At 39.2% G+C, this 16,839-nt stretch overlaps 1 protein-coding gene across 1 annotated transcript; it reads left to right on the forward strand.

The window, feature by feature from the left end:
* The first annotated feature begins 2,898 nt into the window (after positions 1–2,898).
* LOC122033356 (29 kDa ribonucleoprotein A, chloroplastic-like) lies at positions 2,899–5,688 on the forward strand. The gene is made up of 4 exons (XM_042592359.1): positions 2,899–3,420; positions 3,529–3,627; positions 4,045–4,335; positions 5,436–5,688. Exons 1-4 carry the CDS (start codon positions 3,034–3,036, stop codon positions 5,517–5,519), a joined length of 861 nt encoding a protein of 286 aa, XP_042448293.1. The 5' UTR covers positions 2,899–3,033; the 3' UTR covers positions 5,520–5,688.
* Positions 5,689–16,839: the final 11,151 nt, after the last annotated feature.

The raw sequence follows: 16,839 nt of genomic DNA on the forward strand, positions 1-16,839 counted from the left end.
TTCTCTAACTCCTATAAATGAGTTCTTAAAGAGTTAAAATAAACAAGGACCATGTTGGATCTAATATGAGGATCAAGTTAGATCTGATCTCCCCACATCGTGTTGGTGCTGGAAGTACTAGCTAATTGAATCTGGATTTGATAATGACAAAGGGTTCAAAATTAAGTTATGTTGTGATCTAACAATCTTACCTGAGTGTACATGCAAGACCTAGTTAAGGCTAGACAATGAAGTCCTAGTCAAATGATTGAGCACGAAATCCTAGTCGAGAGATTAAGTATAAAGTCCTGGTTGAGTGGATTGGACACAAAGTCCTAGTCGAGAGGATTGAGCACGAAGTCCTGGTTAAGGGATTAGACACGAAGTCCTAGTTGAGAGGATTGAGCACGAAGTCCTGGTCGGATGGACTGGACGGAAGACTTGGCAAATTGAGGACATTGGGTAAAAATCCTGGGGGTCACATACACTAGGTGAAAGTTTAGACGGATCAAGAATTGAACATCTAATGAAAGTCCCGGAGGTTAAGGTCAGATGCTAAGTAAAAGTCCAAACAAGTATTTGACAAAAAGTAACTCTCCTGAGAGGAGTAGATCAGGACACGCTCCTCGTTGAGGGAACAATAAGTGACGGTTCGACCTAGGATTTTATGAAAAATTTGAAAGTCAAAATTAGATAGTCCCGAGATTGTCAAATTAATTAATAAATACTATTTTATATTGTGCAACTATGTTTTGCATGTTATCTTTGATATTTGGACTAACATATTTTGCAGGAGCTAAAATACACAAGTTAACATTAGGTGAACAGTGCTCGAGACGCCTAAGAGTTGCGCCGAGGTGCCTCAAAACTGTGTGAAGGTGCCCTGGATAGAGTGGAGACACCCTCGTGCAAATAAACTTTGAGGATAAAGTTTTAGTTGTGGGGAGGCACCCTAGAGCGCATGGAAGACATCCTGAAGTGCATTGGAGGTGCCTCGGAGAGCCTAGAAGGCACCCTCGTACCGATAGAAACTGCAGTCTATGGAGGTTATCGAGTCTGAAGCGCATGAGATCAAATTTACATTTGGAGGCGCCTCGGATGAAGAAGGAGGTGCCCTCAATACTTTATATAAGTAATGTTTGGCAGCCACAAAAGGACAATTCATTCGCTATGAGTTCTGTACTTGCACGTTGCTTTGGAAAGCTCTCCTTGACGACTGAACGTTGATTCGATAATCAACACCAAAGCTCCACATATTTAAAGTTGTTGGTAAATTTAATATTTGTATTTACTTTGTAATTCAAATTTCCTCTGTAATTCTTCGAGCTATTAGTGAATTGTCTAACATAAATATTCAATGAGTGTGAGTCTTGGAGTAGGAGTCGTCACAAGCTCCAAACCAAGTAAAAATAACGTGTTAGCTTGATTTTTATTGTTCTTCTTTTACTTCTTTATTTTCATTGTGTTTTCTGATCTATTATTTTACGATAAACGTAAAAAAATCACGAGCGCTATTTACCCCCACCCCTCTCCCTGTAGCGCGCTTTTCGATTCTACATATCAGGATCACAATGTTCCTTGATTAGAACCAAGATTTGACATTATATTTACCTCTCTCTCACTCAACCCTATTAGATAGATGCAAGTTTACAAAAATCCAAATAGTCTAGGTTTATTAGTTGGTTTTAATCAAAACCCACTAATCAACCTAGAGAATTCATATTGCACTCGTTTCAAGTCGTATGAACTTCTAAGGTTGTAAGGAATCCAAAGGCGCCTTCCATTACTTATTTCGGGCTCCTTATAGGTGCTCTAATATTATGTTAATTTTTAGCTAGAACGCTTGAGCCTAGTCTCCTAGAGACCACGACTACATTGGGCCTAAACTGAGGGCAGACCAGAATCGAGTTGGGTCTAGTCTCCCCACATCAGGCCCAACTTGGTCTTGGTCTACTCTCAGATTAGGTCCATCATGGTCTTGGTCTCCAAGAGACAACATCTTAGCTAAAGACTGTTTTTCTTCTTGCACTATTAGGGAATTCCAAAAATAGTAAAGGATAGTACTTTTGGACTCTTTGGCATTTCAGAAACTCACAAAACTTGGAATGAGTGCAATCGAAGTTCTCTAGGTAGAGATGTCGAATGAAGAAGGGTATGGAGAGACTAATATATATATATATATATACCAATCACAAACAAAACTTTACATGCAATCGTAGTGGCAAAAAACTTTGTTTTCACTCCCTAACTAAATATAATGAATATCAATTTACCTAATTACCCCTCATATTTTTTTAGTATAAAAAGTTCAAAAAATGTGTATAATTTCTCTTAAATTCAGCACATTAAACTAGAATCTAGTATATTTTCTATCAAATTGAGCATGACTCTTTTTAATTGAACGAAAAATATACTAGATTATCTTTAAATAGTGCTGTATTTAGGAGAAATTATATTAAGCGAGAAAAAAAACTGTACTTAATTTTTCACTCTCTACCCAAACATAATGGATACCAATTTACCTAATTGTCTCTCATATTTGTTAGGTATAAAAAGTCCCAAAATAAATATAATTTCTCTTAAATTTAACATATTTAATTAGAACTTAGTATATTTTCTATCAAATTGGGCATAACTCTTTTTCCACCTCAATTGAATGAAAAATAAGAGTTGAAGTAAATGAAATTTTACATGTAGAAAGTGGAAATAAAATTTTTTAAAGATGAAGTTGGTATGTAAAATTAAAATTGTATTTAGGGAGTTTTTTTTTTTTTTTTTTCCAATTTAACGTTATTTTTTTTTTTAAGTTTCACTCAAATAATTTGATTTGCACAGAGAAAAAATTTAGGATATTTATCATTTCCTTGTGGACCTTAAAGAGCCACTTCTGTCTTTCTTTGTTTTCTCTACGACCTCCTTATCCGATGGTCCATATCTTACTCGAGGGTAGTTCCGTCAAATCACACTGCACATTTTCCCCGTCGCCGCCCTCCTCGTTGTCTTAGCGCTCGTCTCCGTCCAGCAGTAAATTAACCCACGGCCGAGCTCCTGCAAATGGCGACGACAGCGGCGGCTGCCGGCTTCTTCTCCGGCCCTCTCCACCTCAAGAAAGCCAAATCGCTCTCCTCGCTTAGACTTTCCACTTCCATTCATGCCCCTCCCGGAATCTCCGGTCTCCGCTCGATCTCTCCACTCTCTCTCTGCATCCTCACCTCGAAGAACCCGGCCCGCCGAGGCGGCTCTTCCCGTTGCTCCGTGGCCCAGAATGCTTTGTTGGAGGAGAAGAAGGAGGAGGAGGAGGAGGAGAGAGAGCTTTCGACAGCCGCAGAGGGGAACACTGAGACGCGTCGGAAACTTTATGTGACCAACTTTCCGTGGGACATGTCCGCCCCCCAGATCGAGGAGCTGTTCGCCCAGTGCGGCACTGTAAAGGGCGTCGAGGTATCGTCTCTACTCCGCCCAATTTTTTTTTTTTTTTTTTCCTTCATACGTTGGATTGTCGCCATTGGTAGCTGTATAAAGTCACTCGTCTTGGTTGATTGAGTACAGATAATCAAGCAGAAGAATGGATCGACTAGGGGCTACGGTTTCGTCACGATGGCCTCCGGAGAGGAGGCACAAGCAGCTGTGGAAAAATTGGATTCATATGTAAGGAGAAAGATCGCATTTGGATTGGCCTCTTCTGTTCTTGTTTATCTCTGTACTAGAATTAGGGTTTTTCTATACAATGTGGGGTTCGTGCCCTGTCATGCTTTGCATCCCCTCTATTGCAATGTCCTATGCTGCTTTCATAGTCAAATTAACTACCTTTGTGTTTTGTCTGTTGTTAATCATGCATCTGAGTTTACACCAAATGGCTAACCATTGAAAATATTTGGTAAACATAGTGAATGGAAGCTTTTTCATGTTTGTAGATGTTATTTTGTTCACTTTGTATGGTCAAGCAAAATAACTTGATTTATCTACGATGTAAAAAACCACTATGATGTATTTAAAGAACCTCTTATACATCTTATCTAATGAATCATGTCTTATTTAGTTGCTGATTGCTTCATTTATTTCCAGGAATTACAAGGGAGAATAATCAGGGTAGAGTTTGCAAAGCGTTTTAGGAAACCGCCGCCACCTCCTCCACCTGGTTTTGTCCCTAGAAAAACTGTTCACAAGATCTATGTATCAAATCTCGCTTGGAAAGCCAGATCATCCAACTTGAAAGAGCTATTCTCTGAGAAATTCAATCCACTCTCGGCAAGAGTAGTTTTTGAAAACCCAACTGGGCGGTCTGCTGGATATGGTTTTGTTGGTTTTGCCACAAAAGAGGAAGCAGAATCAGCTATTTCTGAGCTGGATGGAAAGGTAATGAAGATCAAGTCTTCACTCAACTTTTGCTTTTTGACATGATATTTGACATTAAGATCTATTTTGATCTTCTCAGAGGGAAGGGATGGGGGATTTAGTATGTTGCCATCGCTTCATTCTTAAGTGAATATCTACTGATAAACGATTTAATGCATTCTTAAATTTTAGATGCAGGCGATCCTTTAGTCTTTACCAAAATCTTAAGCAATTAATAATTGATGATGCTATATAGAAGTTGCATTTCCATTAGACGAGCATTTAGTAATATTAAGGTGAACTCATAAGCCACTAGAACCATCCCCAATACCTTCATTTAGGGTATTAACTTTCCAAACGTACTGATTTTCATATGCAGTTGCCCAATGTGTTGTAAGTTCAAATAGCTTAATGTTTCTCCTTCCTTCCTATGTTCTTGCAGGGTAACAATCTATTGTCTCCTATCTTTTTGTACTGGATGTCTGTAACTTCCTCTATTCATTACCATGTGTGCCTTTTGAAGTCTGCAATCTTCCGTAGCTTATTGTCTTGTAGCCTTATTGAGATCTTTGATCTTCCACAAACCAAATGGGTTTGGCAGGATCTTCACACTTCCTAAAGTTATCGTCTTGTAGACTTAGCTCCTGAATCTTAGTTTATTGTTGGTTAGGCTTGTTAGGATCCAAGATCTTTCATGGTTTGTTTGCACAGGTGTAAGCTTATGTATCTTGAATCTTCCTTGGCTTATAGCCCTGCAGACCTTGCCAAGCTCTTCGATATTATTCGGAAATCTGACCTACTTTTGCTGAAAATTAGTTGGAGTTTACATTGATTGTCTAGTGATCGACTTTGATAATTAATCCTATACTTGCCTGAGTCAAATATTGAGTCTCTTTTATGAGCCAGGTGATTTTCAAAGAAACCTTTCTTCTAGCTGCAAATCATAATGATCTGATATAGGTTCTAGGATTCAATTACTTGGATGAAATAGATGTGAGAATGAATCATAAAATTACACAAGAAACTTCATCATTTATCACTTTTAAAGGTTCAACTTTGAAGTGTTCTTGGATTTTTTCTTAACATTCACTTGTACATAATGATTCATTTTGACATTACAGGAATTGATGGGAAGACCAATCCGTTTGAGAATAAGTCAACGAGATGAAGTGAAAGCTGAAAGTGAAGATGAGGAAGGAAACTGAGCAGATGAACAATCGGTTTATGTTGAGCCTCTTTGTTTATTGAACAGAAAAGTATGCGTGCATTTCCCTGTCATGCACAGCACTAATGGAGAAAACAAATAGGTTTAAAACTAGGAATAGAATTAAAGTTTACAATAACAACAAAAAAAAGTCCACCATTATTTTTTTAGGATTGTGATGCTTTTTTATTCTGTTTTTCATTGTTGGTAAGCCCACAGAGTTTTTATTTGGAAAATGGAATTTGTTTTTTGATAGGAAAATATATGTTTGTGATATAATATTTATTTTAAATAAAAATCTTGGAATACGACAATTTATTTTTTTTAAAAAGATTTATTTAATCTAAATAAGGTTTGCCATGGCATAGTTAGGATTTTTAACCGGGAGAGAGTTAGGACCTTGGGATCACTCTCCTGTTGTAGTTTTGTTTCATCCACTGTTGGTACGTCATTAGCTGAACAACTACCTTAGCGTGCATTTTATCCACTAAGTCTAGTTCCAGGAGTCTCTGCTCGGTGTTTCCTTTGTCGTAGTTTTGCACCCGATCAGACTCCACACTGACCCTTGTGGGGACGATCGCTTCGTCGCAGTACACCAGGTCGAAGGGAATTGCACCGGTTCCCTCGTTTGGGGTCGTGCGGATTGCCCATAACATGCTCGGGAGTTCGTCGACCCAACTATCTCCGACGTGGTCGAGCCAAGCGCGCAGAATTCGAAGAATATCCCGATTGGCGACCTCCGCTTATCCGTTACTTTGAGGGTAGGGTACAGAGGTGAAGACTTGCTAGATGTCTTAGCCTTCGCACCATTCTCTAAGCATCAGACTGTTGAAAATTGGACCAACAAACAAGTAAATAAATTACTTGTCTTACACTAACAATAGCAACACTACAACACTTTTTTTGTGGATCACTCACAATTCTAAGACAAAGAAGAAAAACAAAAAACTTTGACTCACAAATTGATACTTGATTGATGATTGAAACTAAATACAAGGTAGAGTATTTATAGTACTCTTCATACAATCTGGACCGTTCAATTAAATTAAATCCTAGCCATTGAAATTCTAATTCTTATCTATGAAATGAGAAAAACACTCTTGACCACCTATTTAATTTTATCTTTTACCAAGTCGTCATCTTTATCTATTAGAAAAATAAATAATTAAATAGCAAATCTTATCTATAACTCTTATCTTTTATTGGATAAGTTTTATCCTTTATTTGGGTTGAAGTTGATATTTAACACTCCCCCTCAACACCAACCCTTTGTACTATGCCGAGTTGATCAGGAAACCTTTTGAATTTGCTGGCGCTCAAGTCTTTTGTGAACAAATCTGCAACTTGATCATCTGTACTGATTTGTCTCATCTCAATTTCTTCTTGGAGAACTTTTTCTCTGATAAAATGATAGTGCACTTCAACATGTTTAGTTCTTGCATGAAAGATCGGATTTTCCGCCAAACGAATTGCCGATTGATTGTCACAATATATTGGAACGGCATAATCAACTGGTTGATGTAGGTTTAATAGTTGAATCAACCATGTGCTTTCTTGAGCTGCCATTGCTGCTGCTCAATACTCAGCTTCAGTGCTTGATAATGATACAGTTGGTTGTCTCTTGCTGTACCAAGAAATTGCTCCAGAACCAAGCTTAAATAAGTAACCAGTTGTTGACCTTCTGGTGTCATGATCTCCTGCATAGTCAGCATCATAGTAACCAACTAACTTACAGTCTCCAATTCTTTTATACACAAGACCATAATCAATTGTGCTCTTCACATATCTTAGTATTCGTCGAACTGCTTCCAAATGAGGCTTCATTGGATTTTGCATGTACCGACTTATTACACTAACTAGCTGTGTTAGTCTGGACATCTCACTCTCGATCTCTGAGATCCTTCCCCCTCTCAGCGGCTACATGCTCTAGGTTTTGCAGCTTCGAGCTCTTCTTGGAGACTTCTTCTTTGAGAGTCACAATTGCAGCCTCAAGCTGCGAAATTTCAATTGCGATTTCGTAATTCCGTTGCTCAACCTGTTCCCTGGCTTGATCCCTAGCCTTCGAGGCGACGTCAATTTGCTTCATAAGCTCCTCGGAGATCTCATGCGCTCACTTGATAACGCCATAGGTCACGGAGGGAAGACCGGTGTACTTCTGGGAAGTCGGTAGACCACCGGAGGCGGAGAAGTTCTTGTACCCGCTGACCTTGCTGGAGATCTTGCCGATGCCGGAAAGGAGCATCTGCGCGGCAGTCTCCATCTCGGACCGTAGCGAGTCCTTGTGCTTCATGGACTCGTCTCTGAGTCGGATCGCATCGGCGAGCTCTGCTGCGGTGCATTCGGCGGATCGCGATGCCTCGTCCCTTTCGCGGAGGGCCTCGTTGCGCCTCCTGATGGCCTCGTCCCTTTCGCGAAGCGCATCATCGCGCTGACGGATTGCGTCATGAGCCATGGACTTGAGGCGGCTGAAGGTGCCCTCGGCGGCCTTCCTGGCGCTGCGTTCCTTCTCGAGCTCGGCGAGGAGGTCGCGGATGCGCTGCTCCGAGGCTGAGGAAGAACTGGCGGAGGAAGAAGGGAGGACAATAGGGAGGGGATCATCGTCGCCCTCGACGTCGCTGAGGACCGCGGATTTGTCATCTTCGTAGGCCATCAAAGCTTTAGCATCCCAATCATCTTCGCTATTCTCTTTAGAATTGGAAGTAGCCGTGTTGCTTTGAACGAACCTTTTCTTGGACCAACAATCTTTTGCCATGTGGCCCACCTTCCCACAATTGTAGCACTCGCCAGAAAATTTTTTACGATCACCATAATTCTTCTAGGCTCCCCCTGGATGAGAGCCTCCATTCCCATGATAGATTTTTCCTTTGTCGCCATCCTTTTTAGATCCACCAGTGTGCCGTTTGAAGTTGCCTTTATTTTTGTTGGTGTAGAGCGCTTCTTCTTCATCTTTTAGTGAGAGTCCTCCCATTTGCTTAGCCATAGCTTCTTGACTTGCAAGTAAATTTTCAAATTCAAGAAGCGATGGCTGTGTTGGCCATCCTTGTATAGCAGCAATAAATCCTCGATATTCTGGCCTCAAACCATGAATAATTATTCTTTTATCCTTGCTTCCCCAATAGGAGCTGATGGATCTAGCTCTGAAATTTCGCGACATATCAACTTCACCTTGTGGAAGTATTGGACAATCGTCTTGTCACATTGCGCTATTGACAATAGCTCGTTCTCCAGAAGTTGCAATCTTGTATCATTCTTCTTTGAAAAAGTGTAGCAAAGATATCCTACACTTCCTTTGGTGTTTTGGCATCTCGGATGTGCTCCAACATTTCTTCTTCAATTGTGATCTTTAAGGCAAACATTGCTTTACCTGCCTTAATCTTCCATTTTCGCAAAATGCCATTGGCGTCTTCTGCCGACTGCGTAGCTTCACTACCACCAACAACCTCCCAAAGATCTTGATCTTGTAGGTAAGACTCTATGCATGTTGTCCACGTGTTGTAGTTTTTGTTGTTGAGCTTCTTGATACCTCCTACTACTTGAAGGTCCCCCATCACGTCGAAAAGCTTTGATTATACCAAACAAGTTTGATTAAAAAACTTGTAAAGCATAAAACTCCTCACAATTTAAGATAGTTCCACCAAGAATAATCCCTGATTAACTTGGCTCTGATACCAATTGTTGAAAATTGGACCAACAAACAAGTAAATAAATTACTTGTCTTACACTAACAATAACAACACTACAACACCCTTTTTGTGGATCACTCACAATTCTAAGACAAAGAAGAAAAATAAAAAACTTTGACTCACAAATTAATATTTGATTGATGATTGAAACTAAATACAAGGTAGAGTATTTATAGTACTCTTCATACAATCTGGACCGTTCAATTAAATTAAATCCTAGCCATTGAAATTCTAATTCTTATTCATGAAATGAGAAAAACACTCTTGACCACCTATTTAATTTTATCTTTTACCAAGTCGTCATCTTTATCTACTAGAAAAATAAATAATTAAATAGCAAATCTTATCTATAACTCTTATCTTTTATTGGATAAGTTTTATCCTTTATTTGGGTTGGAGTTGATATTTAACACAGACCGGTGAACTGCCTCCCATTATCTGACACGAGCTTACGCGGGAAGCCGAACCGACATATGATGTGTTGCCAGATGAACTTCATGACCATTTGCTCGGTTATCCTTACCAGCGGTTCGGCCTCCACCCATTTTGAGAAGTAGTCCACAGCCACGAGTAGAAATTTTCGCTTATCAGTTGCCATGGGGAATGACCCTACGATGTCCATGCCCCATTGGTTGAACGGACAAGACACTGTGGACGCCTTCATTTCCTCGGTCGGCCGGTGCGAGAGGTTGTGATACTTCTAGCAGGACAGGCAAGTTGCCACCGTCTGAGCGACATCCTCTTGGAGGGTCGGCCAAAAATATCCGGCTAGCAGCATTTTTTTCGCCAATGAGCGACCGCCCAGATGTCCTCCGTAGACTCCTTGGTGCACTCCCCGCAATATGTAGTCGACATCCTCTGATCCAATGCACTTGAGCAAAGGTCTGGAGAACGTTTTTTTGTACAGTTAGTCTCCGATTAGAGTGTATCGAGACTCAGTATCTTTAATATATGGCTCAAAAAGTACACGGGTTGTTCCTCGCCGTTTTGCCTAACTAAGGCCGAGCCGACCGCATGCTCGGTAGATGAAAGATAAATTCGGAGCGGCTCATCGACACACGACTTAGCTAGCATGGGCAGAGGTACTCCTTGAGCTCTTCAAATGCTCGATCGCACTCCTCATCCTAATGGAATTTGGTGGCTCGACATAGTATTTTGAAAAATGGTAGGCTCCGGTTGGATGACTTAGAGATGAATCTGGACAACGCTGTTATCTGACCGGTGAGGCGTTGAGCTTCCTTCAAATTTCGGGATGGAGGCATATCTTGTAGTGCTTTCACTTTGCTTGGATTCACCTCGATGCCCCGTTTGGTGACGATGTAGCCCAGGAAGTGTCCACTCTTTGCGCCGAACAGATACTTGCTTGGATTCAGCTTTATTCCATAAGTCCTAAGCGTCTGGTAGGTCTCCTTGATATATGTGCATAGATCAGTAGCTCGGAGGGATTTTATCAGTATATCATCGACGTATACCTCCATGTTACAGTCGATCTGCCATCGAAACACCTTGTTCATCAGCCTTTGATAACTGGAGCCGACGTTCTTGAGTCCGAATGTCATAACAATGTAGCAGTACGTCCCATCGGCCGTAATGAAGCTGACATTCTCCTGATTCGCGTAGGCGAGCGACACTTAGTGATACCCCTGGTAGGTATCGAGCATGCAGATCAGCTCGCATCCCGCGGTGGAGTCCACCATCTGGTCGATCCGAGGGAGTGGGTAGAAGTCCTTCGGGCAGGCCTTGTTCAGATCGCGAAAGTTGATGCAGACCCACCACTTGTTGCCCGACCTGAAGACTAGCACAATGTTTGCAAGCCAGCTTGGGAATTGAACTTCTTGTATGTGGCCGACCTCCAACAGTTTCTTGATGTGCGTAAATATTATGATAGTTTATGTATGTTTTTAACGCACATTCACTTGCTTTATACGTACATATTCTTCGTATGATCACCTCTTTTATCATGTATTCATTATATATATTCTTTTATTCGGATATCTGCTCTTTGTTTGGTTTTGTGTTGACAGGGATAACTTTCGGAGCAAAAATAGCGATTGTCGACACACTGGAACGAGCCAGAGAACACGACCGTGCAACCTCACACAGCCGTGTGGCCAAACAGGAGAAGGAAAGTGCACGGCCGTGCAACCTTGCACGGTCGTGCGACCAACCCAGAGGCAGATTAGTTCATGGCCGTGCATACTTGCACGACCATGCCCCTCATGACTGAAGCCAAGCGGTACACGGCCGTGCAATCCTGCACGGTCGTGTCCCCAAAGCTGAGCCCCTGGTTCACACGGCCGTGCCAATTGGCACGGCCGTGCAGCGCAGCCAGAGACAAGAAAGGGCACGACCGTGCCATCCTTACACGACCGTGCCGCTGCAGCCGCACTCGCACCCTAGCCTATAAAAGAAGAGAGCCGGGAAGTGAGCCGTCAGGGAGAGAATCGACTTGGTGCCGTTCTATGCTGTCCAGGACATCCGTCCAATGATCCTTCATCACCACATCAACTCCAGAAGCAAAGGATTGGATCCGAAGATCACACATCGTCGTTGGATATGCGTCTTTTCTCTTTCTCTCTTCTTGTTTGAGAATTGTATGCTTAACATTATGTCTTCGGATTGTTCTTTGGCGTCTATGGAGTAGAATTTTTGTTCTAGGATGAGGGAGTAGTTGTGGATTCGTTTGATGTAAGATTCATACTTTTTCCTCTATTTCATTGGATGATTTCGCATGCTTTGTTTCGACTACTCGATCTCTATATCGTGTTAATTGATTGTGTAGGGATTGCTTATCTTGTAGAGAGAATATCCTAGATCGTACACCCGAGAGGCCCTAGTGACAGGGGTAACCTGTTAATGGACATCTAGGGTACTTCCTTGAAAGGAGAGTGATAACCAAAATTAGTGTCGTAACAATTTCTTTGATCTCAAATGTTAACTAAAGTCTTCCTCAAACTAAATTGGTAAGTAGACTCCAGGTTCGATTCACAAAGACCTCACAGTGTTGTTAATTTCTTTAATCTGATTCACTGCACAGCTCATATGAATTCCTTTCTAGTAGTGCAAAATCTATGTAACTAGAACTTCAACTCACATTCACGTTTTAATATTTTTTTCCTATAGATGTGACTGTTGCAAACAATTCTGGAAATAATTTCTTACTAAAACATCACTAACAGAATTCTATCCAAAATTGGAAATTGAATCTAACAAATTAAAATTGCAGAAAACAAAAATAAATCGCACAGCAATTGTAAAGTGAAGAATCTAATTTGAAATCAAATTAAACCTAGATGAAGAAATTCGATTCCTGAATCAAATCATGGTTGACCACAATCGAAAGCAAGGGAAAAAAAAATCTTAAGAACCAAACTATATTTGTTCTATTAAAGTCGATAGCAATATTCTAACAAAGGAAGAAATGGAACTAGATCTAGGAAAGAAATAGAACATAAATCCAGTGAGCTGAGAGAGGCCAAGCACTCACAATACCAGAGGAAACGTTCTAAACTCTAATGAAGAAACTAGAATCCAGATCTAGAGTATTAACAAATCGATTATGGTTACTCCAGATCTGAATAGCAAACAAAAGTAGATCAACGCTCCCTCTCTCGATCAGAGACTCCAGGAGGAGTTGTTGAAGATGAAAGCCAACACTTGTTCTAATCTCCGATCTCTTCTTCCTCACTCGCCAGGGAAAATCGCCGATCCCCTTTCCTGTAGCCTCCCTCCCATATTTATATCCTCACCCGATCTTAGATTTCCTGTGTGGCTCATATTCTCTAAAACTTAAATCCAACGGTCCAGGAACTTCAAAGCTTAAATCTAGATGAAAACTCCCTCTTCAATACCTACAATAATTAATCAAGACTTTGTCAACAAAATACCCCAAAATTGTTGCTTAACATCATCATCCCAACTAATGACCAGAATTATTAAACATAAACGAAAATGCAATTAAAACTCGATAAAAGAGTGAGATTCTGAAGAAACAATTAAAAATGTTTAACCACAAATAAACACTATCAAAATCCCCCACACTTACTTTTGACCGTTTCGACAAATCAAAATGATTCTTAAGAAAGTTTAATATCACTTCTTTGAACCATACTGACAACATATTAAGGATTGTAAAAAGTAATTATCTATGTCTAGCAATCTAATCAAAACATTCAAGTTACACAACCTTCATAGTTCAACCAGTTCAATGGTTTCAAATGCTCAAGTAATTGAGAACAACTCATCCTTCCTGGTTGAAAATTAATCTCTATCACTTCCCTAATCTAATTCTGGAATGGAGTTTCTCTCTATGCTACTCAAAACACTTCACTATCATATGCTTGCCTTTTTCCTCTCTCTCCACTGCTTTTGATATATCAAAACATGAATCAAAAAGATTTTGACAATAAAATTGAAGTAAAAAAGGATAATCGAAATTGTATTAGGCTCTAATTGGAAACAATGAAGATAAGGAAAAAGGAAGTAGTTATGCTGGAAATTGTATTTGATGAGTTCCTACTTGTTCTTTTACACTCTAATTGCTAGAAACATCATTTCTCTATCAATTAACTCCTTTACTTAAGAATTCTGTCAAGTAACCAAAATTCATGATCAAACTTGCTGTTCCCATTTCATCAACAACCCATTAAATTCAAATTTTGAAATCCAATTTCCTGAATAACATCATCTAAAATATAAAAACTTAGTGAAATTTAAACTGCCCAAATAATTGAATGAATTAATTCTACTTGTAATTTCTTCTCACTTCCAGTCTTGATGCTGCACAATAACCCAATCCTCTTACTTAGCTTTCATTTTCCAATTTTACTCTGTATAGAAGAAGCCTTTACATATTTCCAAACATTCACCCAATCAATTTATTCTCATTTTTTTTCCTGTTATTGAATCCAGAATCAAATTCAAAATTAAAATGCTACAGGACCATAACAACTGTAACCTTTCATCAATCTTTGTAAACTCCACTATTTATTGCTATGCCTTCTGAAACCAGAAATTATCACTAGACTACAAGATAATGCACATTTCAAAATTCATTCAAAACCTCTTCTCGTCCAATTATAGTTTTTCTTTTCCTTCTCATGCAGTTTGCATCATATCACTTGAGTTAACTGCACAAACTATATAGCTTCAAAGAATTCTAAGTCCAAATTTCCAGAAAAATAGAATGAAATTATTACCCATTCTAACTAACTATCACATCCAACATATTTGACCAAGTTGATTACATAAATTTCCAAAATTCAAAGAATTTTTTTCTTTTTATTTATTTATTTATTTTCTCTCTCTCTCTTTTATTTTTTAATTTTTTTTATTTTTTTTAAATCTAGACTAAGAAAAATTGAATCCCTTGGTCAAAACTTAAATCTTTTCCAGTTTACTACAATAACACCTCATCTAACTCAATACTTCTCAAGCTAAAGTTCACTACTCAAAATTCCAACTTAATTCTCTTGGTACCAAAACTCCACTTCTTACCGAAATCAACTACAACAGCTTAAAGTCAGCAAGAATCCAAGCATTCCCTATAACAAACCATTTGCATCACATGCACCTCCCCCCACACTTAGAATGATGTTCGTCTCAAACAAAGAAACTCATCAAAAACAATTCTAGTACACCAAAGAAACGTGTATAAGAATAAGAAAATAGAAAATAAAATGGAAAGAATTAAGAAAAACAGGACAAAGAACAGAAAATCTTTCATCATCCTCATGCGAAATGTATAACAATTGCAATTTTGAAAAGGAACAAGGCAAATTCTAGAGATCCATGTTCAAGTGCATATCCCACAAAATTAAGTAGATAAGCTATCAGAATGATCCTCACTAGGTTTAAAATGAACTCAACTACTCCAGTTAAAATCCACCATCCTACCCATTGAACACATGAAGTCATCCAACAAGAAATGTAAAGAATGTAGCACTGATGAATCATATATAAAACCTTTTACAAATCCAAAACAAGAAATATTAGTACTACTCAAAGAAACAATTTTTTTTTTTACAGATTGTAAATGGAAATAACTAAACTACCAAGAACCAAAGAACAATTGTAAAATGACAGGAAGAAATAAACGAAACACACTTCCCTTTAATTTTCAAGTTGGATAAGCAACTTCTTCAAAATGCAACTTCTCCTTGAAACCTTCTTCAACACCTTCAAAAAAAACCTTGAGACGATGTCCATTTACCTTAAAGACTCTTCCAGTAGAAATTTCCTGAATCTCAACAACACCATAAGGAAACACATTAGTAACACAATAAGGTCCCTCCCACCTAGACTTCAACTTACCCCGTATCAATTTAAGTCTAGAATTAAATAGCAGAACCTTGTCTCCTTCATGGAATTCCTTTCTCAATATCTGTTTATCATGAAAAGCTTTTGATTTTTCTTTGTAAATCCGAGAACTCTCGTAAGCCTCCAATCTAAGCTCTTCAAGCTCTTGCAATTGTAACTTCCTCTCACCACCAGCCTCTCCCAGATTCATGTTACAAGATTTCACAGCCCAATATGCTCTATGTTCTATCTCAACTGGCAAGTGACAAGCCTTACCAAAAACAATCCGATACGGAGACATTCCAATAGGTGTTTTGTAAGCTGTTCGATAAGCCCAAAGAGCATCATCAAGTCTCCTACTCCAATCCTTCCTATCCGGTTTTATTGTCTTTTCAAGAATTTGCTTAATCTCTCTATTAGAAACTTCGGCCTGACCATTCATTTGTGGATGATAAGAAGTAGATACCCTATGAACCACACCATACTTACTCATGAGTGCCCTCATATGCTTATTACAAAAATAAGATTATTGGTCACTAATAATATCTCTAGGCAATCCAAATCTGCAAAATAAATGAGACCTAACAAAGTTCACAACAACAGAAGAATCGTCAGTTCTGGTGGGGATGACCTCCACCCATTTTGACACATAATCAACAGCTAATAAAATGTAAACAAAACCAAATGAAATAGGCAAAGGACCCATAAAATCAATACCCCATATATCAAAGACTTCACAAAACAAAATAGGTTGTTGAGGCATTTCATGCTTACGTCCTATATTCCCCATCTTTTGACAATTCCCACAAGTCCGATGAAACTCAAAAGCATCCCTGAATAAAGTGGGACAATACAATCCCGAATCTAAAATTTTCCTAGCTGTACGTTGAGGCCCAAAATGCCCCCCACATGCAAGTGAATGACAAAAAGGAAAGTATAGACTGAAATTCATCATCAGATACACATCTCCTTACTACCTGATCACTACCAAATTTCCAAAGGTAAGGGTCATCCCACACATAATACTTTGCATCACTCTTAAGTTTATCACATTGAATTCTTGAAAAATGTGCAGGAAAGACACCAGCAACCAAATAATTGACAAGATCAGTATATCATGGCAATCTACCTTGTAACCGAAAAAGATGCCAATCAGGAAATGCATCGACAATTGGTATAGTATCCATTTACTCTCAATCCTACTCAAATGATCTGCTACCAAGTTCTCCTTTCCGCTCCTATCTCGTATTTCAATGTCAAATTCTTGAAGTAAGAGCATCCAACGAATCAATCGAGGCTTTGCATCTTTTTTCTTGAGAAGAAACTTGAGAGTTGCATGAT

The sequence above is a fragment of the Zingiber officinale genome, chromosome 11B (genome assembly GCF_018446385.1).
Source record: "Zingiber officinale cultivar Zhangliang chromosome 11B, Zo_v1.1, whole genome shotgun sequence".
NCBI lineage: Eukaryota > Viridiplantae > Streptophyta > Magnoliopsida > Zingiberales > Zingiberaceae > Zingiber > Zingiber officinale.

Coding starts and splice junctions, on each gene's coding strand:
- LOC122033356 (XM_042592359.1), top strand. CDS start 3,034: ATGGCGACGACAGCGGCGGCTGCCGGCTTCTTCTCCGGCCCTCTCCAC. Junction 3,628..4,044: donor TGGAAAAATTGGATTCATAT/GTAAGGAGAAAG, acceptor ATTTATTTCCAG/GAATTACAAGGGAGAATAAT. Junction 4,336..5,435: donor TTTCTGAGCTGGATGGAAAG/GTAATGAAGATC, acceptor TTGACATTACAG/GAATTGATGGGAAGACCAAT.